The following is a 25,276-nucleotide window of genomic DNA, read 5'->3' as shown; positions in this document are numbered from 1 at the left end:
ATCCCATTAGTGGCCTACTGATTTTGCTCGATTCCTTTTGTTTTTTTACACGATTTTTCGCTATCTGCAAAGACTAAACAGAGTATTGCGACTCTGTGCTTGTTTGTAAATAGAGAATGAACCAAAGAGAACAATCAATCAAATGGAGAGAGAAGCAGGCACGACGGATTACAAAGGGGGCAAAGGGCTGCGTTAACTACCCTTCACTATCTGCAAAGAGAGAGTACTCCTAATAGAAATGAGGGGTGGGGGCAGCATTCAAAGCAGATCAGTGTGCATAAACACGAAAATGTTTTTACTTACCACGTACTTGACATTCGACAGCTTATGATATTTGCTATTAAAAAACCATTGAAATTCACTGAAAAAACCATAGGTTATAGACCATATATAGTTAGGAATTAGCATTTACAAAACCTTGAAAATTCACTGAAAAAACCATAGGTTATAGACCATATATAGTTAGGAATTAGCATTTACAAAACCTTGAAAATTCACTGAAAAAACCATAGGTTATAGACCATATATAGTTAGGAATTAGCATTTAAAAAACCTTATTTTACTCACACAAAACCATTGAAATTCCATATATAGTTAGTTGCACTAACTATATATCGCGCACCCGCAATCCACTGCTGATGATGTCACATATTACATCATTCATGACATGGTCAGTGACATCACTGATGACATCACTGATGACATCTCAAATGACATCACTGATGACATCACTGATGACATCTCATTTGACATCAATGACCACATCACTGATGATATCATTCATGTGACAATACAATGCATCTCCTCACACTTTAATATAACCTCTGTTACACCCAGTGTTAAATACAGAGTATAATTTTTGAAACCATTGACACACCAATACTAGTTACTACATACGCACTCAGTGATTCCTATGTTTACACACACATTCACTCATTTACCCATACAATCATTCATACATACAATCACTCATCTTTACAACACTATCATATGCACTCATACACCTATACAGACTCTCACACTCTGTCACTCATCCATGGAGTTACTCACACACCTAGTCAGTCCTGTAAAGAATCAATCACACTTCCATTTTCTAATCTATACAGTTAAACATAGAGCACCTTACATTTTGAAACATATACTAACACATAATTACTCTCTTATACAATCATTGATACAAGTACACATTGATCTGCACAGAGTCACACACCTCCCAGCCAGCCACACACACACTCAGTCTCCCATACAAATACTTGGGCAATCAATCAATAACCCATATAGTTACTCATATAGCTACTGATCAACACATGCAGCAGTTTACAGAACAACAGACATAATGATGCACAAATTAAGACAGTTTAGTCACTAACCCATGCACTCAGTGAGACACATTTAATCACTCACTCATACAGTCAGTCACGCACCTACTAAATCCTTCATCCAGACACTTCTACATCTACTCATTCTTCAATATGTAAAACATATTTAAACTTTACAGAAACACACAGTCACTGGATGATGTCATCAGTGATGTCATCAGTGATGTCACTGACCATGTCATGAATGATGTAATATGTGACATCATCAGCAGTGGATTGCGGGTGCGCGATATATAGTTAGTGCAACTAACTATATATGGAATTTCAATGGTTTTGTGTGAGTAAAATAAGGTTTTTTAAATGCTAATTCCTAACTATATATGGTCTATAACCTATGGTTTTTTCAGTGAATTTTCAAGGTTTTGTAAATGCTAATTCCTAACTATATATGGTCTATAACCTATGGTTTTTTCAGTGAATTTTCAAGGTTTTGTAAATGCTAATTCCTAACTATATATGGTCTATAACCTATGGTTTTTTCAGTGAATATATATATATATATATGTACATGGCACATAGATGTGGAGAGCACGCTGAATGCAAATCTGCTGAAATGTAAACATGAATGTTTAAAAAATGGGATTTTTCATTCAGAACTCGACATCTATGTGCCATGTATATATATATATATATATATATATATATGTATATATATATATATATATATATATATATAACGGCTCCAAAATCCCATTAACAGCAGCTTTTCCGAGCTCTTAAGGCGGGTGCCTTTCCTTCGTGAGAATGGGGACTCACGTAAACATCAAAGCTCCAGCATATGCAATTACAGCACACGTAGGCACTCCTGGGATGGATTTAGATCAGCTTTATTAGTGCAGACGCGTTTCAGCCTGTAGCCTTTATCAATGCACAAAGTTGATAGTCTTAACACACAGCGCACAGCATAACGTTTAAATAAACAGTGCTGTTCACTTATTGGTAAGTTCATATTGATGGTAATCAAAAGGGGACTGCAAAAGTTATTCTCACAATCGTGGCTGCCATGTAAGTAGGGTGATGTATTTGCGATGTTAATTATATTTCAAATGTCACCCTTCATTTTCATGTCGAGTTATTTCTTTCAAAAATAAAAGGACCAATTACTTTTCCTTAATTGTCAGGCGTGCCAATGTTGTTTGCAGTTCTTTGCGCTGTGTGTAAATAATCCCTCGCCAAGCCTCTGGTTATTTTGCCAAGATATAGTTCCACAGGTAGCAGTACTTTTCCTGCATTCCCCAAATTTGGATAATTTGCGATGCTCTCATCGACGGAAAAATCTGAAAGAGATTTCCGTCGATGAGAGCATCCAAACTTGCCCTAAGCAATGAGCCGCACTCCAAACACCAACATGAGGCAAAGCTTTTAATCAGGTATGAACAGCCACACGCCAGTAGATTCAATCAACAGCTGTTCCCTCGAGTCTTCGCCTTACGCGTTTCAAAGGAATAACCTTCTTCTTCAGAGGCATGTGAAGACGGACAATTCTTAGCAGTTTCCTGTTCAGTTTCACTTAATTTATGCTTAAATCCACGCCCCCAGATGGGCTGCTCATTTGAGATATCAGCATTCTGGGAACTGTAGTCCAGGAAAATTCCTTGCCAGTCCTGGGAGCACAAATGAGCTGTAAATAACCATTTCAAGGCCACAAAGGGCCTCCGCTGACGGGCGCTGCTCTTAATCCTAATTTGTGTTTCCAACGGCAGGGCTCGGATACATCGGGCCCCTTGGCTCCCTCATTCTGGGGTGGTGCGTCCTCGGCAGCGGGGCACGCCGCCTATTTAATTCGGCATTTTTAGCTTCTTTAAATTTTTTTAAATGTTTTTGAAGGATTTTAAATGCTTAATATTTTACCCTATTATAATATGTATATTAATACATACAAGTATGTCCTCGATTTGCATTAATGAAGTCATTTTACGAGTGTGCTCTCCACTAGAGTTTTGTCTGTGCACCATCCCGGCACTTGAGAAAGTCTTTCTTCTCTGCCATTTTTGCACTGATCAGCTGATTGTAATTGTTATCTGCACTAGCGCTTTAAATATTTTCTCACACATAGGCAACGCGTCATGTGATCAAGGCCCAAGTGGGGCTGAAACGCGTCGTGGCGGCGATGCAGGGTGATTGTAAATAAAAAATACCTGGCACGAAGAACTTTGGGTCCGCACTTCATCTTTCCTGTGTGAGTGGATTCACGGATGAAAACACTGCAAATCTATGGTGCTGAGCTGCTTCAGCAGCCCTGGCGGTAACCCCTCCTCTATTTTGGGCATTGTGGAAGGAAGCAGTGGGTTTTGTTTCACGGAACTGAAATCTCTTTGCTCCAGTGAGGAGCGTGCCACACGGAAGCCCCTGGACGCTCGTTATTTCCTTCTGCCTGAGGGACTGGAATTGAGGCGACCGGTGATTCAAAGCCGACTTCCGGTTGATATCCAGCGAAGGTAGGAGTTAACATTGATTGTCCAGTTGAGGAGTGTGCCCGGTGCAGACGCGAGCATTGTTTCAGCGTCTGACACCGTTGTATAAACATTTACACCCACACGATTGCATCATGGCCGCAGAGGCGTTGCGTAGCCACGAGGCAGCGGCAGACGAACTGTTTAACGATTCCCCGGCTGGGGGGTCTGCTATGGTGGTGCAACAGTATATTGCACCACAAGGTAACACAAATGCACGTGACCTTTTTATAAAATTGGAGAAACTTATGCGCTCGGAGCAAGCAAAGTGGTGGGAGCAGAAGTCCCTATCACTTTATTTGGAGGTGGGCAGAATTCCCAGAGGCTTGAGAATCACACTGGCGCCAAGCTATGAAAACCCAGACCCCGACATGCTGGCTCAGTGGGCCGATTGTAATCTAGAGTCCTCCAGCAGGTTGGTTCGCATTCTGGTAAAGTATGCCGAAAGTGATAGAATTAAATTACAAGCCAAAGTTGAAGAACTTAATGTTGAAATTGACAAACTGAAAGTAACTGACAATATTGAAAAAATGAGGGATGAAATGCATATAAGGCTCCAAAAAGATGAAGAAACCGTCAAAAGGCCTAAACCATACAAATTTAATTGCGACAAGTTGGACTACTAATATGGAAATGTGTTCACTTTCGCCCGCAAATATGATGTTGTTAAAGCGAAAGTGAGTGTGGCTCGGCAACGGAGTAATATACAGGACACTGGGAAAACAGTTGTGGTGTCTACCTCTACCTCTGATTTAAGTTCGGCACCAGAGAGCGAACCGGAGGGGGAAGGGGCAAGATCCTCAGGAGTGGGGTTTACCAAACTATCCCTGGCACAGGAGGTTGACTGCTCGTGCCAGGACAGGAGAGACACACTGAGACCCTGTGCACACAACGCCCCAAAAACAACAGGAGAGCAAACCAAACGCGCAGCGAAAGAAGAATGTGCTGCCAGCGACGCAAAGCAGCCGTACAAAAAAGCTGCGAGGGGAAGATGGAATCGCAAAGTAAAATAGAACCAGACGCGGCCTCAAACACTGTAATAAATTTCACTGACTTCACTCTGACGAAAGCGGAAACCCAGATCCTGGCTTTAGGACTCTCTTACAGCCCCGAAAGCAGCTTTCACTATTCAGAAACCTGGATGGACGTATTCAGGTTCATCAGGAAACTCAAGTTGAAGAAGTATCACAAATTGCGGAATAAAAAACTGCTGGATTCTGGTCAACAAACCATATGTAGCCTTCATTATTTACAGCTGGCGATGTGAACCTGTTTCATGATTTTGTGACACTTCAAAAGGAGCAAACAGCTACCACAAGTGATTTGGGGTTGGAAACTATGGAGATAGGTGGGATTGTGAAAACACCATTCAAGCCCAAATCTGTTTTTTAACCATGAACAGGCAGTACTTGAATTAAAAAAACTTTACAAATCTACAAGTTTTGCGGGGCACAAATACAGCCATCAACAACAGTACTATGTACAGCTTATGAAGAAGTTGCAGGACAATGATAACCTAATTGTGAGACAATCTGACAAGGGGGGGAATATTGTCCTATGGCCACGGATGCTGTACATGGAGGAAGCCCGCCTCCAACTAAACGAGATTGTATGCTATAAAAAAAGTAACATCAATATTGTCAAGGCTGCCTCCATAACTGATCAAAGTATTTATATATTGCGCTAAGTTCTCCTTATATCCTTTTTTTGATGCACATATTTATTCATTGCACTGCGGTTATTGGTGTTCTTAATCTTAGGGCATTTCACACATATTAGCTCACTCCTTGAACCGGCTGGCTCGAGGATTGTATAGGTCCTGTTCGTCTTTTTTCATCACATCAGCTATATATCATGATTAGAAATGTATAATTTGCCCTCTTGGGCTGTATTATGCAGGAGGATGGTCAAAATCCCTTTTTTTAAACATTCATGTTTACATTTAAGCAGATTTGCACTCAGCATTGCTTCAATATGGACATTCAGGGTACAGCAGTGTTATTTATAGTATTGTGGTATTTAATTCGGCATTTTTAGCTTCTTTAATTTTTTAAAAATGTTTTTGAAGGATTTTAAATGCTTAATGTTTTACCCTATTATAATATGTGTATTAATACATTCAAATGTGTTCTCGATTTGCATTGATGCAGTAATTTTACGAGTGTGCTCTCCACTAGAGTTTTGTCTGTGCACCATCCCGGCACTTGAGAAAGTCTTTCTTCTCTGTCATTTTTGCACTGATCAGCTGATTGTAATTGTTATCTGCACTAGCACTTTAAATATTCTCTCACACATACGCAACGTGTCATGTGATCAAGGCCCAGGTGGGGCTGAAACGCATCGTGGCGGCGATGCAGGGTGATTAAAAATAAAAAATACCTGTCACGAAGAACTTTGGGTCCGCACTTCATCTTTCCTGTGTGATTGGATTCACGGATGAAAAGACTGCAATATATATATATATATATATATATATATATATATATATATATATATATATATATATTCACTGAAAAAGCCATAGGCTTCACGGGCGTCATAGTTAGTTTCACTTGTACACAATCATAGAAATTCCCCCGTTATAGTTAGTTCATCTAACTATAACTCGCACCCCCGCAATGCACTGCTGATGACATCACATATTACATCACTCATGATATGGTCAGTGACATCACTCATGACATCACTGATGACATCTCAAATGACATCACTCATGACACCACTGAAGGCATCATCCAGTGAATGTGTGTTTTTGTGAAATGTAAATATGTTTTATATATGTATATGTCGAGGTCGATGGAAGAATAAGTGGGTATATAAGTGTCTAAATGGATGAATTTGTTTGTGTGAAACTGATTGTATAACTGACTGATTAAGTGCATCTTAATGAATACATGGGTTAATGAGTCATCTTTAAATGTGTAAATATCTGTATCAGTCTCTCATTATGTGTATAACTGGCAGCATGGGTTGGTGAGTAGCTACATGAGCGTCTATATGGGTTATTAGTTGTTTTTTTGAGTATCAGTATGAGTGTCTGAATGTCTGTGTGGTTTGCTGGGGGGTATTACTTTGTGCATAGATGCCTGAATGAGTGAGTCACTGTTTGTATGTGTTGAAGACAGCATGTGTGCGGGACTGTATGGGTAGATGAGTGTGTGTATGGGTGTGTTGGTGAGTGAATGACTGTCTCAGTAGTGTCTTTGTGAGTAACTACATAAGCTTTAAACTAGTATATGTGAGTATTGGTGTATGTAAGTTATTATATGTGAGAGTGAAAGATTGGAAGAGTACCTGTATAAACGAGTATGTGTTTCTATAAGTGATTGTTTAAGAGAGTAAGTATGTGTTAGTTTCTGTAGAAAAGTGTAGTGGTGTGTGCATAACTGTATACGCAAATAAATGGATGTTTGACACTTTCTTTGCATGTGTGACTATGTACGTGAGTAACTCTATGGATCAGTGGCGGTGTGTAAATGTATGTATAGGTGTATGAGTACATATGATGAGTGAGTGCATGTCTGAGTGATTGTATAGGACTTTTCGGTGAATGAGTGGATGTGTGTGTAGATCTTGGAAATAGTGAATGGGTATGTTGTAACTGGTATTGGTGTGTTCATTGTTTTGAAAATTGTATTTTGTATTTTAGAGTGTGTGCATCAAAGGTTATATTAGGGTGATGTGTGTATCTTTTTTTTTGTCCTCATTTGCCTTTCCCTCTTTTCAAGAATCGCCAACCACCGTGCGTGTCCGTCACCGAGAAGCTTAGAGTTTTAGTTGTCTCCCGCGACGAGCACGATTTAGTAGCATTGGTGGCAGAAGAATCCTGAAGAAAACCAGAGGGGGGAGGGAGAAAGGAATGGGCTAGCAATTACTCCATCGAGGTATTTTCCAACCTGTAGGACCGATAGTGAGCCAAGGAAACCAAGGTCCATGGAGTGTTGTAGGCATAATCATAGGACCCGGGGAAAAAAAAACCAAAAAAACAAACCCCGGAGCACTATCTCCACTGGACCAACAGGTCCTAAAAAGCCAAGTTATGTTTGCTACAAGATCTGGTCAAGTCCACCTTAGATGTTTTATATAAGGACATCAACCAGCTATTGTGTGATGGAGCCGTTTTTTCTATCCAAACTTTACAAATTTGTCTCCTAGCCAGGAGGATTGCATAGAACAAAAAGGACCTTGCCTGGCCTGTGATGCCAGCATCCAAGCTAAAGATTATTAGTGGCAGAGTGATGGACAGTGATGTATTTAAAATAGAGTCCAGAGTTGACTTCACTTCTTCCCAGAACCGGCCGATGTGAGGGCAGTCCTTAAACATATGTACATCTGATGCTTCGAAGAAATCGCATTTATTACATTTCTTTCCTGGGAGGAATTTGGAGAGCCTCAAGGGCGAGAGGTAAGCCCAGTGTACCGTGAATAGGTGATTACGTCTCAACCATGCCGGTTTAACGATTTTATAAAGGAGAGTAAATGATTTTACCAAGATCTCCTCGCACTGAAGGCCTAGCTCTACCCCCCACAGCTCATCAGATAAAGTAAGCTCCTCATCAACCTCATCCAACAGCCTCCAATACCACAAAGCTACCTCTTTGCCTTCCCCTACTCGCTCTACTAGCTGCTGTTCCAGATTGCTAGCTTTCCCCAGTGCAGTTCCTTTCCGACACAAGGCCTTGGCCCAGCTATCCAACTGCATGAACTTAAATCTAGAGAAACCAGGGCCACCCTGCTTCCATAGCTCTTCCCATGCCCTTACGGACCCTTCTACCAGCAGCTCACCCCATTTTATAATCCCAGCATCCTTCAATGGAATAGACAAGCTATCCTTTAAACATAACGGTAGACATGGGGAATTCCACACTGGTGCAAAATTTAAATAGTAAGACAGCCCCATACTCTTTCTAATCTGTACCCAGGCTTTCGCCAGGGACTGAAGAATTTTCAGCTTGACTTTTTTTAAAAATTTCTGGTCCCCCAAATGTATACAGGTAACCATCGATTTGCAAGTCCGCTCCCACCAGCATGGCTTTAAACATTGGCCCTATCGATGAGCTAGATGGTGTTTTTAAAAGCATCCTGGAGTGGGACAACTGAAAAGCCCATGCATAGTGCTGTAAGTCAGGTAGTGCAAGCCCCCCCTTTTCCCTCCTCCTCCTTAACTTCTTCCATGCCAGTCTAGTTGATTTGTAATTCCAGATAAAGGAATTAATCTCTCGCTGGCACTTATCCAGGATTTTCGCATCAAAGGCCAGGGGGACGGTATTAAAGATGAATGTAAATTTGGGGAGTATAGTCATCTTTATCAAGCTTACCCTACCCAATATTGTAAGTGGAAGGTGAGCCCAAGATTTTAATAGCTTTCTGCACTCGTTGTAAACTCGATCAAGATTATTTTGTGCGATGTTTCCAACATCTTGGGTAACCCGTATTCCAAGGTATCGCATGGACGTGGTCACTCCCAGATGTAAATTGGGGATATTCCAAGCCATTATATCTGTTTTGCTGGCGTTAATCTCGTACCCTGAAATGCGTCCAAACTCTTCCGCCCTCTTGATAACAGCGGGAAATGATAGAACCAGGTCAGATGTAAAGATGAGAATATCATCTGCGTAAAGTGCGACCTGCCTCTCCCACTCCTTAAACTTGAAAGGAGGAATATTTTCCTCTGCCGGCAAGACTTGGGCGAACTGTTCAATGTACAAATTGAATAGGAGGGTAGAGAGCGGGCAGCCCTGCCGCGTGCCCCTCGTTGAAAGATTCTGTCAGTACACCATTAATTAACAGCCTTGCCTATGGAGCCCCGTACATAAGAGTAATGGCTCGGCAAAAGCCTTCACCAAAATTGAATTTCTTCGAAATGGCTGCTAAGTAGGGCCAATTGACCCTATCAAAGGCTTTTGTCGCATCTAGAGTAAGGGTGGCCAATGGAAGAGAGAAAGCTGAGGCAATATCTATTGCCCCCACCAAGTCATGTGTTAGATCTGATAGCTGACGCCCTTTGTAGAAACCATTCTGATCCTGGTGTATAATTGCACCAATTACATTCCCCAATCTCGCAGACATGATGGTAGCAAAGATTTTATAATCGCTATTCAAAAGCGAGATTGGTCCCTGGCTTAGGGATCAGAACGATAGACGCCTCTCCCCAGGATTTTGGAGGAGCTTCCCCCTTCATGAGAATACCATTAAAAAGGGCCGTCAATATAGGGAGAATAACACCACCTAGAGCTCGATATAACTCTCCATCAGGGCCTGCCGCCTTCCCTCATTTAAGTTGCCCTATGGCTTTGATCACTTCGGCCTCTGATATCTCCATCTCTAAACAGTTGCTCTGCACTGTTGAGAGGCTTGGCAGAGAGATCTTATCAAGCCACGTATCCCTTGTAACTTGGTCATTAGGAATATCCTCTCTATAAATCCCCTCAAAATAATCCAAAAAGGCACTCCAAATCTCTAAATTGGAGATCCTAGCAGCGGCCTCCCCTTCCACTTTTATCTCTCTGATATAATTTTGGGCTTGGTCAGCCTTAAATTTCCATGCCAAAATCCTTCCTGCTGCTTTGCCAAATTTAAAATGGGAAGTCTTTCTAGCCTCCCATCTCTTAGCCACCCTCTCTTGTAAAATATCCTCCAGTTGTTTCCATACCTCATCCAACTTCCTTTGCTTGGCTGGCAAGCCCATGGAGGTACCAAGCTTCTGCTCAATTAGATACATCTCGTGTTCTAAACTCTTTATCTTCTCCCTATATAACTTCCGCCTGTAAGAGGCTCTATTGGTGATACTGCCTCTCAAAAATGCTTTCAATGCCTCCCACACAGTGGTCAAGGCAGCAGATTCTAGGTTAATCTCTAAGAATGATATAGCCTCTGTTACCAGGAATATGACTTCTTCGTCCTCCAAAAGAATGGTCTGATCCAAGGACCAGGACGGATGTTTAATCTGCAAGTTTGAACTTAGAGTAAACATAAGAGCCGAGTGGTCGGATAAGTGAGAAGGGAGGTATTTTATTGCAGTCAGTGAATCTTTGAGGCAATAACTAAATACGGCATAATCAATTCTTGATTTATGCTTATATTTAAGATTCCAAAAGGAGACCCCCAATTTATTACCCACCCTTTCGCGCCACAGGTCTGCCAGACCCAACTGTGTCATTATAGCTCAAAGCGTTTGTCTTGATTTGGAAGAGATGCAGGCTCTAGAATTCGTGGATTTATCTAATTTTTGGTCGAGGACAATATTAAAGTCACCCATCCAAATTACTGGATCTTGGGAGGTGTCCAAATGATTCCTAATAATGTCCAGATAAGACGGATCGTCTAAATTTGGGCCATAATATCCCACGAGTGTGCAAATCCAGCCATCTACTGAGGTTCTCAACAGGAGCCATCTCCCAGATTGATCTTCTTTATAGTCCAAAATCTGGACTTTCACAGATTTAAAAAAAATAAAGAGTACCCCCCTGATGTTTGCATTGTGGTCTGTACATATACATTTATCGACCCATCTCTGCTTTCTTAGTAGTGTGATAACTTCTGCTTTAAGGAGGTGTGTCTCCTGTATGACAATGATCTGCGCGGGGGAGTCTCTGAAATATTGTAAAATACGATCTCTTCTACTCCTCACGCGCAGACCATTGACATTCCAGGACATAAATTGAAAGGAAGTCATTACTTTACTTCCATCTCCATCTCCCTCACCATTGCAAAGCTCTTCCCGTAGCCGCGATACCCTGAGTTCAGCCACCTAGCAGTCCTACTGAACTGAATGTATATACAGCTTGGACACATAGAGAGGTTGAAAAGGACAGACTCATGAGGATTTTTTTACCATTTTTCTCCCTCACCCAAAATTACCCCCACACATGCCCCCCCTCTTGGAAAACCCACCCAAAACTTACTCCGGCCTGGTGTATAGCCAGATTTACGCCCTCTAACAGCCCTCCCCCTTCCGCACCGCTTGTACTGCGGGGCCAGTCAAAATTGCCTACCAAAGAAGATGGAGAGAACCCTACAGAGAAGCATGCCTAGTGTTAGAAAGGGAGACCCCTTATTTTATTTTATTCTTATTTTATTTTATTTCAATTTCTATAGGTTTTTAATATTTAATAACACCTCTTTGTGATTAATTACATCGATTCTTTCCTTTGAAATATATATTTATTTATTTATTCATTTTTTCTTTATTATTTTTTTTTCCCCTTTCTTTTTACTCCCTTTTTTCTCCTTTTTTTCCTTTCTTCCCTGTTCGCTGACCCTAGAAAGGAAAGTAGCCTTCAACCAAGGGCTCTCAGCCTATAGGACAACATACGTATATAGGTGATGACTGGAGCGAAACCAGGTACTAGGACTACAGCTAAATGATTCTATATTAACTTCCACTCTGAGAGCAAGAGTGAGTTCTGATAGACTCCAGTAATTCATCGGCCTCTAGAGGGGATCTTATGTTGTGCATTTTGTTGTTGTACATTATATGTAGAAATGCGGGGAACCGCATCTGCACCATTGCACCAAAGGACCTAAACTTGTCCATCCTCTGGCCGAGCTCCCACTGCATATTTAATGTAGATTTAGAAAGGTCAGACCGTACCTCGAAAGAGAAGTCTGGGCCCTTTAACGTTTTAGATTTCAACGCGAGGTTTAACATTTTCTCATTTAGAGTACATGTGAGAAAATTTATCAAAATCTTTCTAGATTTGGTTCTTCCAGGATTTAAGCGGAAGGGATCCCGATGTATCCGTTGTATGTCTTTCTCCAGATCTTCGGCTGTCTCTTCGAGCTTTAGGGAGTCTGTCAATAATTTAATCACAAAGTCCTTGATGTTTCCACTTTCCTTTCCTTCCGGGATTTTGAGGAGGCGAAGGTTATTACGCCGTGAATAATTTTCCAACGAATCGACCCTCTCACGCATAGCATCCTTCTCTCTTCGAAGATTTGAAATTTTTGACTCAGCGATCTCTAGGTTGGATTTCAACAGCCCCACAGAACTCTCCAGCACCTCTGTTCTTTTACATAGGCCGTCCACTTTCCTCTCAAGGACCTCGCATGATGCCCTTATCTCATTCTGGTTAGTCTTAGAAACCAAAAATTTGCATCTTATCTCTTCCCTCATCGATGTAATTGATGCACAAGGGCATCAAGCGTGTTTCCAAACCCTTTCTGCCCAAATCATCTCCACCTTTGTCAACAGATAATACATCTTCCAATACTGTTGAAATCACCTCAGCACCACCAGTAGCTTCGGCTGCGACTCCCGGGACGGAAGAGGGTTCGGCCATCCCTGACTCTATAATAGAGGTAGATATATGCTCGGAAGGTATGAGTACAGGTGAAGATGTGAGCATAGGCATAAGCGTGGGTGTAAATGCAGCCTTAACTGGAAAAATATCCAACACCTGGGGTAACACTTTAAAGAAGGATCGCAGTGAGGGGGTGACACGTACAGTGCTGCTCTTCAAGTGTTTATTGTTAGCCCCTCTCTGGGAGCTGCCCCTGGTTTTAGTATCTCTACCAGCTTCCTTGCCCCTAGTCCCCTGGTTAACACCTTTCTTTTCCCCAATTACAGCCTCACCCTCCACTTCCACAACCTTGTCTGCTGCTGCTCCTTTCTTTGTTTTTTCCTCAACCCTTACAGTGCCTTCTGGGATCTGTGTTTTTTTACTGGTTTTCTGTCCTCTCCCCTGTTTTTTGATTGTGTTCTTAGGAGCTTGCTTTTTATTTATAGATTTATTTGTGCCCCTAATTTGCCCCCCAACCTTACTTCCAGGTGCCACTGCCGCTCCTGATACCAGTTCCTCGGGTAATTCGCAGTCCACCAGTTCTCCAAACGCTCCTTCCTCATCAAGAATGCTGCCAGCAGGAACACCGGGACCCGCCGAAAATGCACTAGGGAATACCGACCCGATAGCCGGCAGCCTCACCCACCTCGCGGCCACCCGATCCTCGTCCAAGGAGCCCCAGAGCCGCCGCCGTGCGGCCACGCCGCAGCTCCAGCGCTGCTCGTCTCCACCGAGGCAAAGAGGCAGGGGGGGGGGGGGGTCGTGATCCAGCGGCCAAACACATCCGCAAGAGATCAGAAAGGCGAACAGCCGAAAGAAAAGCAACGCGACAGCGCCTCTCACTAGAAGCAAAAATTACTACATGGCTCCGCTTCCTCTAGGCAGGTTCGTCAAAGAATCACAGCATTCTGCCCCAGCAACACCGCGGTACCTCAGGAGGCTGTTAGGAGCGAGCGAGCCACGCTAGCCTGCGGCTGCCATGTTTTCCCCCGACACCTACAAATGGCTTCTATGATGTGTGTATCAAAGGTTATATTAGGGTGAGAGGAGGTCTGCCACTCTATCACAAGGATGATGTCATCAGTGATGTCATCGGTGATGTCATTTGAGATGTCATGAGTGATGTCACTGACCATGTCATGAGTGATGTCACTGACCATGTCATGAGTGATGTAATATGTGACGTTATCAGTAGTGCATTGCGGGGGCGCGAGTTATAGTTAGCTGAACTAACTATAACGGGGGAATTTCTATTGTTTTGTATGAGTGAAATGTCCAACTAACTATAACGCCCCTGAAACCTATGGTTTTTTCAGTGAATTTCTAAGGTTTTTTAAATGCTAATTTCTAACTATAACGTGCCTGAAACCTATGTTTTTTTCAGTGAATTTCAAAGGTTTTTCAAATGCTAGTTTCTAACTATGCCTACAGAGGTAGGACATGTAAAGAAAGAAGAAAAAAATGCACAGAAAGAAGCAAAAGAAATGCAGAAAGAAGCAACAGAAGTCCACAAAGACGAAGAAAAGTGCAGGCAGAAGCAAGGCATGTGCAGAAAGAACCAACAGAGGAGCAGAAAGAGGCCTTGTTGCAAAATCATCCTGTGCCCACAACTTTTTCAGACGGGTACTGGTGGTAACTGACTCTGACTAACCAGGCCTAGAGCCAGTGCTATGCTAAAAGACACTTAGAATACAGTGAAAACACCTACATACACAAGGGAACACTATGCGTTGGTGCACCCATATGATTAGCATGATCTCCTCTGTAAGGCCCTAGTACATAATAGGGCAGGTAGATTAAAACGACCTCTTAAAATGCACCACAGGGCGTGTTTGCAGACATTTCATCTCAGGCCCTGCCCCCTCCCTTCACCACTGTGCAAACACGCCCTGTGGCGCATTTTAAGTTGAGGGATTAAGTCCCCTTGAATGCTGACGGTCCCTGGGGTCCAACTAGCCCACCAGGTACCTTCAGTAAGCGCCACAAAGCTTATAAAATATAATTATTTTATTACAATTTTATTTCTCAGTACTGGCAGCCCCAGTCAAGTGTTGGGGCAGGGCCGTTGCTGCTCATTGGTGGAATGGGAGGAGTGGTGCATACACCAGTTTAAAGTGTGCATGTCACTTTGGCTGGCTGGCTTGAAATAGCCAGCCTGACAGGGACACTTTATGCCGCCCCAATCCGAGCTGTCTTAGACAACTGGGTGAAGAGCGGGCACAGGCCTGCAGTGCCTGTAAGAGCACTGAGCCAGTCCGCTCCAAACAATCTTAGCGATTCTTTCATGCTGGTTAACAACATCAGAAGAGCGTCTTGATTGGTTAGGGGAGTTTTCTCTTAGACCTCTCGCTGCCTTGGAGTCATGGACTGCAAGACCGGAAAGGAGTAGGTAAGTTCTCTATTTTTTTATTTAAAATGTTACTATTTTGCCCAATATCAGGCAGTCTGCGAAACTTGCACTGCCTTCAGCTCAACTCTGAAGCATTTAATCATGGCCCGTTATAAACACTGTTTATAATGGACCACTATTGAAAGCTTTAAGGCTGCACCTAAGGGCATTCCTGGTTTCAAACAGTGCCTGAAAGAGGGTCGAAATGTTTGCCTGATCACCCTATCACCTTGAAACACAAGCAGCTGCTCCTGATCCTTAGTAATGCTGAGGGTGCACTGCTCTATTTATTTAGGTATTCACCCACCAAAGTGGGACATATTACATGTACATATTAATTTTGTATATGATCCGGAGTCCTTTGCCCTCCAAAATACCAACTAGTGCAGTCTGTAATATCATTGAAAGTGAATGCCCATTGTACACATTGACTCCAGCTTGCTGCAATTCCACCATCATGCTTTATTCTGCAGTATGCCCACCAATGTTGGCATGCTTCACCTTGCAATGATTCTACTTTTTTTCTATCCCTACAGTCACATACAACATCCAGTGGAGTCTCTAACGGGAGGCAGATGTGAACCGTGCCCAGCTGTATTTTTCTTGACCTCCCGTCCCCACAACAGCTGCTAAATGTACCAGGAAGTGACGCTGAAAAAACTAAGATACTTCCTGTTACCATACACATTAATGTGTCCAACCACCTTTCATTGTAAATCACTGTTGGTTGATTAAAATATTGTAATCTAACTTTGTATATATGTGTGTATGTGTCTATATCTAAAAACTCACAGATACACATATATATACATATATACACAAACATACAATGTCAGCTTTACACATTTTAATAAAGTATATGTATACATATATGTGTGCGTATATATATATATATATATATATATATATATATATATATATATAGATTGATAGATATAAAATATTGTAGGTGGCTCCGCCGGTTTAATCTGTGACCGGTGTGTGGCTCCCTCCCACAATTTATTTCCTGAGACACCACTGATGACACCCCCATGAACTCTCACACACTGGAAACACTGTGCATTATTCACTTATTTGTCTCTCTGATTTCAGATACTATGGGTTGGTGTCTTACAATACGTAATTGCATCTTACCGGCTGGCAGACAGTGGAAGCCAATGGAAACTGGAGCTGTTCTGGTTGGTGAACATCCTTTCGCACATCGTAAAACTGGTGTTCGCGAGAAGCATTTTGACTCCTCCCCATCAATACGAATTGGCTTTTCAAGTTTCACAAGTGTGCGCTGCAGTTTGCAGGCTGAAAAAAATAATACTTGTCTGAAAACTCCGCATTTATTGTTTTTAAATGTGAATCATTATATGTATAGGCCCCAATTGCTTTCTATTGTTTAATATGTGATACCTTCAGAGCACGTCTCTCCTGACAACATCCACGAGTGTCCAAAGCTCTCCTCATCCTTAGCCACGTTTCCATCTGGCATCTGATATTCCTGTTCCAGCTCATCATCATGGCGGCCACAGATGCCACACATCTTCCCCTTCATCCACAGTGCTTCCTCAACCTTTGTGGGGCAGAAATAAAGTTAACTATGCGGCAGGTAGTTAACGTTATCCGAATAAATGGATTAAATCAGAAATGGAAAAGATTACCTGGCTTGTGATTCCATTATAGAAGAGTCTTTCAATGCCATAATCTGGTGCACTCAGGGACAGTCCATCTCTGTGCTTTTCAATCAGCACTGAAGGTTCTGTGTTGAGAGATAGAAATAGGGCTGCAATTTCGCTCCTTTATATTTTATTAAAATTATACAATTCTGGTATGGACCAGCAGCCTTTACATGAAGTTTCAAAACATAAACACGACTGTAGCAGCTTTGAAAACATACATTGCAACTAAATTGTATCACTTGAGCTGACCACTATACATCTGTGCGGATGTTTTTACCTGGTCTACTAAAGGCATTGTATTTAGGGCCTCATTACGATGTCGGTCAGAAAGCAACTCCTTGTTGGAATTGGTTCTGACCGATTCATGTTCGCTGAGTCCGACTGACTGATTTCGATGGTTCCAAACACTGTTCGGAAAGTCTCCAATTGACTGCAATGGGAGCATGTGTTCTGACCAACAACACAAGCTCCCATTGAAAAAAGGGGTGGTTGCGGAAAATCTTGCACCCTGTTGCATGGTGCCTACCACAGTGTGCAAGGTTTAAAAGGGGGGTCCATTGGGTACCCCTAAGGGCCCCAAACGGAGCCTTCAGGGTGAAAGGGGGCATTCTACGGGCCACCCAAAGTCAGTTTCCGACAGCTATTCCGTGTCAGACAGACTGATTCGAAAAGGCTGTCCGAATCCGACATCGTAATACGTCGGTTGGAAACGCGGTCCATAGAGCTGTCCGATTCGGCTTCGAATGACTCAGTCTCCAAATGCTGGTCGGAACCGATTCGGAATGACTGAACGATTACTTTTCCATCGTAATCGGTCGGTCAGATATGTTTCAGAGTCAGTGGAAACATTGGTTCCGACACAGTTTAGGAGAATCCCACTGTCGTTTGAAGCCTTTCTGACTGACATCGTAACTAGGCCCTAAGTGTTCAGATTATCTAATCAATAACATTTTCCACGAGCTCCATTAAAACAAATATTTAGTTGCAGCAATGCCAGGGAGCCGAATTTCCAGTTTGGGGCGGCATTCCTGTACCTAAACCCAGGTACTCCAGCGATTCCTCTGAAAGTAGGGAATAACACCCAGACCCCTGGGCGTGATTTAGATCTTGGAGGACGGGTTTCTCTGACACAAAGGTGACAGATATCCTGTACGAAATATAAATCCTATAGTATGTAATGGGATTTATATTTCGGCAGACGGGATATCCATCACCATTGTGGCAGAAGGACCCGTCCCATGAGATCAAAATCAGGCCTTCTGATTTATGTAGTCAAAAACTGAAATCACAGCCCTATATCAGGCCACATGACAGGCACACCCCTGCTTCCTTTTAGGTGGAAAATTTGAGAGGGGTGATGACTACAGGTTTGTGGTGGAAGGGAGGTAGGGCACCCAGATTGGCTATGCTAAACTGTGGGACTGTTCCATGGCCCTCCGTGGAGTTGCAGGAATCCAGTTGAGGCTAGACCATGCTGAGGCCCACATCCCCTGCCTACAGTAAAACGTAAAGCACACACTCTGCTACCTATTGTTTATATTACCATATTAATTGAATACTGCACTGCCCATTGTCTCTGATCACAAGTAATATGGCCTGTACTTTTCAATTGTCTGCAGTGCTGATTACTTCATTGTATTATAGTTTCCCTTCTTACAATCCACCATCGCAACTTCATACATTCAGAAATGTACATCCCGAATGATAAAACCAGGGTATGCTCAGAGTCAGAGGTAAAACAACTCATTATGCCTGACAAAGCAACCTACTGCATACCACACCAACATCTCAACAAAAAAACTGATAAAACTACCCCAGGTAAGTTCTCATTCAGCTCATTTGTCCGATTTGAAAGGGTGGACTATTTATGTGCATAAACAGTATTCCTAAAAAGGTAAAACATTCTATTTGGTCTTTAAAGTATCCTAACTTTCTGCTTATTTCTCCGTTTTCCTTTCAACTGGGTCACGAAGCCCCGCCCTTTTTGTACGATTTTACACAACCGATTTCGCATTAATTATTTAACAGTTGACTTACCAGAATGGGAATGATATGGTAGATTGTCCACCTTTATTCCATTGATAGTAAGTGTCGGGAACTCAGAGGAAGGATACATGTCGATATCACTGCAAGGAAGAAAGAGAAAGGTTTTAAGGTGGCTATGTTGTCTTAGTAGTGACAAAATAACAATAGGTAAAGGAGGGCCTAAGGGGAAATAAGTTTAAAGACTACCTTGCATCCTGTCCCTCAAATGATGGGTCCACTTTCACACTTTCACACCTTTATTGTTGTTTACTTTTCTCTCCTGATACACGACTATTTCTCTTACACTACAACTGAGTGTCTAGCTAGTTTATAGTCGGATCTAGACCCTTAGCATCCCCTGTGTTTTGGTCTTAGTAGCGACCCTTGACCCTTCCAGGTAGGTCGCTCCCCCTCAGCACAGCACCGCCTAGGCCTGTTCTCTCCCTCGCTGCCCCCGTGTCTCTCTGCCTGATTTCCCTTTTGCTCCCCTCGCTGCCCCCGTGTCTCTCAGCCGGGTTTTTCCTTCTGCTCCCCTTGCGGCCCCGTGTCTCTCTGCCCGTTTTTGCCTTCTGTTGCTTAGCTGCCCCTGCATTTCTGTGACCTTTCTGCCTTTTGTGCCACTTGTTTCTTCCGTTTTTTGTGACCTTTCTGCCCTTTCTTGTGACCTTTTGCCCTCTGTGCCACTGGTTTCCGCAGTTTTTTTGTGACCTTTTCTGCCCTTTCTTGTGACCTTTGTGCCTCTGTGCCACTCGTTTCCCCCCGTTTTTTTGTGACCTTTCTACCATTTCTTGTGACCTTTGTACCTATGTGCCACTCATTTCCCCTGTTTTTTTACCTTTCTGCCCTTTCTTGGGACCTTTGTGCTTCTGTGCCACTCGTTTCCCCCCGTTTTTTGTGACCTTTTCTGCCCTTTCTTGGGACCTTTCAGCCTCTGTGCCACTCGTTTCCCCACGTTCTTGTGACCTTATCTGCCCGTTCCTGGGACCTTTCTGCCTCTGTGCCACTCGTTTCCCCCTTTTGCCTTCTGTTTCCTTCGTCACCCTCGCCGCTGCGTCCCCTGCGGCCCAGCCCCCTGACTGCCCATTCGCTGCCCCCACCTCCCGCCTCCCAGCTGCTTCTCCCTCCCACCTCCCCATATAGGCCAGCCGCTGCGCGGTGAGGAGAGCGACCCTTGACCCTTCCAGGTAGGTCGCTCCCCCTCCGCACAGCACCGCCTGTGCCTGTTCTCTCCCTCGCTGACCCCGTGTCTCTCTGCCGGGTTTCCCTTCTACTCCCCTCGCTGCCCCCGTGTGTCTCTGCCCGGTTTTTGCTTCTGCTACCCTCGCGGCCCCCGTGTCTCTCTGCCTGTTTTTGCCTTCCGTTGCTGAGCTGCCCCTGCATTTCTGTGACCTTTCTGCCTTCTGTGCCACTCATTTCCCCCCGTTTTGTGTGACCTTTCTGCCTTTACTTGTGACCTTTTGCCCTCTTTGCCACTCGTTTCCCCCTCAATTGTTGTGCCCTTTTGCCTTCTGTTTCCTTCGTCACCCCTCACCGCCCCCACCACTGCGACCCCTGTGGCTCCGCCCCCTGACTGCCCATTCGCTGCCCCCACCTCCCAGCTGCTCCTCACTCCTACCTCCCCACACATGCCGGTCGCTGCACGGTCGCGCCACTGGGGCGCGGCAAGCCCGTCTGCGCCCATCCGTGCCTGGACCGCTCCCAGTGCCAGAACCCCTGGCCCCCGCAACGACGACCGCCGCCACTACGACGCCGGCACTCTGCATGCTCTCAACCCCGGACGGACCCACAACTGCTTCAAGGCTGCCCTGAAATGCACACACGGTCCCTTCACCTGCCGGAACTGCAGCTGCCCAAGCCACAGAGCCGATGAACCACCCGCCAAGAAAGACCTCAACCACCTCCGATGCATACTACTGAACACCCGCTCCGCACGCAAACAAGCCGTCGAGCGCTGGGACCTGCTCAACACAACCTCCCCAGACGTTGCCTTCCTGACAGAGACCTGGTTGAACAACTCCTCCGCACCCGACATCGCCATAGCCATCCCAGACGGCTACAAGATCACCTGCAGAGACCGCACCAACGGAGTCGGAGGAGGAATCGCCATCGTCCACAAGAACAGCATCAGGGTCTCGACTAGCACCGACGACGCGCTCCGCACTGCCAAACACATGCATTTCTCGATCCACACAGACCCCAAATCCACCCTCAGAGGCACCCTCGTCTACCGACCCCCCCGGACCCCGCCCCCAATTCAGTGACTCCATCACCGACTTCATCAGCTCGCACGCCCTGACCTCCACCGACTACATCCTCCTCAGAGACCTGAACTTTCATCTTGAGAACAACAACGACAACAACTCCACAACCCTGATCGATAACTTCGCCAACCTCCGACTGAGACAACTTGTCACATCGCCCACCCGCTCCGCCAACCACATGCTCGACCCAGTCTTCTCCTCAAGCCCGCACGTCTCCGTCAGCCACACCACCGAACTCCTGTGGACCGACCATCCACTTAACCTTCCTGAAACCCACCACACACCACCGCACCCGACAGATCCCCCGCCGCCGCTGGAGTAAAATCTCCGAAGACCAACTACACGCAAGCCTCGCTCTCAGCCCACCCACCGAAACCTCCAACACTGACGACGCTGCCCACAGCCTCAGACGCTGGATCGAGGACTGCGCCAACACCCTCGCCCGGTTGAAGAAACCCCCCCATAGAGACTCCAGCACGAGGGCCAGCTGGTTCACCCAAGAACTCCTAGATTCCAAGCAAGCCTGCCGGAAACTAGAGAAGAAATGGCACAGTGCACAAATGCCAGACAGCCACGCAGCACACAAGGACGCCGTCCGCAACCACCACCACCTCATCAGGGCTGCCAAGAAGACCTCCTTCAAAGACCGCCTCGACAACAACGCACACGACAGCAAGGAGCTCTTCAACATCGTGAAGGAACTCTCCAACCCCAGCTCCAATACCAACGACATCCAGCCGTTGCAAGCCCTGTGCGACACTCTCGCCACCTTCTTCCACCGCATGATAGCAGACATCCATGACAGCTTCAACACCCAGACAGCCCCAACAGACAGCAACACAACAGACCCTCCGCACACCATCGACCACGTCCCCTTGCTAGCCTTGACCAGCATGAGCATCAATGACACCATCAAGACCATGAGCACAATCCACTCCGGCTCTCCGTCAGACCCATTCCCGCATCATGTCTTCAACAAAGCAAGCAGCTCCATCGCATCCCACCTACGCAACGTCATCAATCTCTGACAGAGATCAACGCAAAAAACCCAAGGCAGACCCAAGAGACCTCAAGAACTTCCGACCCAACTCTCTGCTCCCCTTCCCAGCCAAGGTCATCGAGAAAATCGTTAACAGACAGTTAACCTGATACCTCGAAGAGAACAGAATCCTGGACCCTTCCCAGTCAGGGTTCCACAGCAACCACAGCACCGAGACCGCCCTCATCGCCGCCACCGACGACATCAGGACCCTGCTAGACAACGGGGAGACTGCAGCACTCATCCTCCCAGACCTCTCCGCCGCCTTCGACACCGTCTTCCACCGCACACTACGCGCACGCCTCCATGCCGCAGGGATCCGAGACAAGGCACTGGAATGACCACCTCCTTCCTCTCCGGCAGAACCCAAAGCATCCACCTCTCCCCGTTCCGTTCTGAAGTCTCTGAGACCATCTGCAGCGTACCCCAAGGATCCTCCCTCAGCCCGACACTGTTCAACATTTACATGGCCTCGCTCGCACACGTCGCCCGACAGCACGTCCTCAACATAATCTCCTATGCCGACGACACTCAACTGATCCTCTCCCTCACCAAGGACCCCATCACCGCCAAAGCCAACCTCCATGAAGGAATGAAGGCCGTCGCAGACTGGATGAAGATCTGCCATCTGAAGTTGAACACGGACAAGACGGAGGTCCTCATCCTCGGCTGCAACCCGTCAGCCTGGGACGACTCCTGGTGGCCAACGGCACTGGGGGCAGCCCTGACCCCCACCGTCCTCGCATGCAACCTGGGAATCATCCTCGACTCAACGCTCTCAATGACCAAGCAAGTCAACACCGTCTCCTCCTCCTGCTTCAACACCCTCCGCATGCTCCGCAAGATCTACAGATGGATCCCGACAGATACAAGAAAGACAGTCCCCCAGGCCCTCTCGTCAGCAGCAGACTTGATTATGGAAACGCCCTCTACGCGGGAGCCCCGACCAAGCTCATTAATCGACTACAACACATCTAAAACGCCTCTGCATGACTGATCCTCGATGTACCATGGCACGGCCACATCAACCTCCACCTGAGAAACCTGCACTGGTTCCCGGTAAACAAGAGGATATCCTTCTATGCACACAAGGCACTCCACAAGACCGGCCCAGCCAACCTCAACAGACTGCTCTCCTTCTACACCCCCAACCACCAGCTCTGCTCCGCCGACCTCTCACTTGCCACCGTCACGCGCATACGAAGAACAACCACACGGCGGAGATCCTTCTCCCACCTCGCCGCCAAGACATGGAACACCCTTCCACTGAGCCTACGACAGACCAAAGACCTGCTGACCTTCAGGAGGATACTAAAGACCTGGCTGTTCGATCAGTATCGGCCCCCAACCTCCCCCCCCAGCGCCTTGAGAATCTCGCGGGTATGTAGTGCGCTTAACAAATGACTGATTGATTGATTAGTAGGGTGACTTCGCCGCTTTTGTTACAGTGCTTAGAAAATAAATGGTTTGGCAGACTAGAGAAGCACATGCCTCTCTTGATTAAGGGTGTGTACTGTATTCTGCATGTACGGGGATTGATGTCTGCTTGTAAAAAAAAAATGCAAATCCACATTTGTAAAGCGTGAACTACTCACCCTTACCGGTCTCAAAATGCGGGGGCCGTCATGGAAATGAAGTGAGCTATTGCCCGGAGTCACATGGTGTTGAGCTGAGGCCGGAGCCAGGGATTGAACAGTGAACTCTGTGCTCCAAAGTCAGCTGCCCTGGCCGCTGCACCACACCTCTTCCAGCACTTAATTTGTAAATAATAAGTGCCAGCGCTTAATTTGTGAATAATAAGTGCCAGAGCCATGGCCAGGAGGCCACAGCAGCTTACACCACCCATTGCCCTGATGGAGCTTGGTTTTTGTGAAATAAAACCTGCTCGGATTGAACCTCTCATTTAGTGAATTAATCATCTAAAATCATTAACTGTATGATACTAATAGTGTTTGAATAAATTGCGCATGCATACGTGAGATGGGGAGGACGTGTTAGGAGCAGGCCGCAAGCCTGTGCATAACTAATGCTGAAACCAATAACTAAAAGGCTGGGAATTATTATTTGTATAATGCTTTGATTTTATGCATAACTCTAGTAGTGCTTTGCAAAAACCCATTTAGAAATGAAGACTTGTGTGAAAATTATATTTACATCACATTACATCTTTCTTAGAAAGATGGAAAGGGTTTAATTCTGAAATGATAAAGGCCTCGGAAAAGCAGTTTGAGCATTCAGAACTGTGGTGTGGGGAGAAGAATCTGACAGAGAAATGTAATCTCCGCTGAAGGCCAAGGTTGTGCAGAGGAAGACAAAGAATACTTTTACAGCCAACCGCCTGATTCATCAAGCTAAATTGCACTCGCAAAGGGCAAGATTCTCAGAATCTTGCCTTTTGCGAGTGCAATATTTGCATTTGGGATTCATCATCCCAAATGCAAAATTCGCTATTTAAGAAATCGCACATTTGCGAAGAATTGAATTTAAGGAATCTCTATTTGAGATTCCTTAAATGCAATTCATGAAGCATTTTAAAATTGCGAAAATGCAATTTTGGGCCGCTATTTACCGAGAGGTCAGACGGTCAGACCTCTCGGTAAATAGCAAAAACTTAGAAAAATGCTTTTAAAAGCATTTTTCTAAGTTGCATATTGCACACACACATGTCCTTTGGACATGTGTGTGCGCAACACCTGTTTCAATTTGCATTTAAGGGGTGCTACAGGGTGTCCTTTGGACACCCCTGGCACCCTTTAAATCGCTATCTTATTTGTGATTAGCT

The 25,276-nt window shown here is 45.0% G+C and overlaps 1 protein-coding gene across 1 annotated transcript in view; it reads right to left on the bottom strand.

Moving 5' to 3' along the window:
• Window positions 1-25,276, bottom strand: part of LOC144766616 (vitellogenin-A2-like) — a 124,967-nt gene that overhangs the window by 17,226 nt on the left and 82,465 nt on the right. The window contains exons 31-34 of the mRNA XM_078650405.1: window positions 19,207-19,295; window positions 17,152-17,249; window positions 16,904-17,063; window positions 16,637-16,798 (exon numbers count right to left, since the gene is read on the bottom strand). Of these exons, the coding sequence (XP_078506531.1) occupies window positions 16,637-16,798; window positions 16,904-17,063; window positions 17,152-17,249; window positions 19,207-19,295 (509 nt within the window). The remainder of the gene's footprint in view (window positions 1-16,636; window positions 16,799-16,903; window positions 17,064-17,151; window positions 17,250-19,206; window positions 19,296-25,276) is intronic.

This window comes from Lissotriton helveticus, chromosome 1_1, assembly GCF_964261635.1.
Source record: "Lissotriton helveticus chromosome 1_1, aLisHel1.1, whole genome shotgun sequence".
Classification (NCBI taxonomy): Eukaryota; Metazoa; Chordata; class Amphibia; order Caudata; family Salamandridae; genus Lissotriton; species Lissotriton helveticus.
This window is presented reverse-complemented; position numbering and strand designations above follow the sequence as displayed.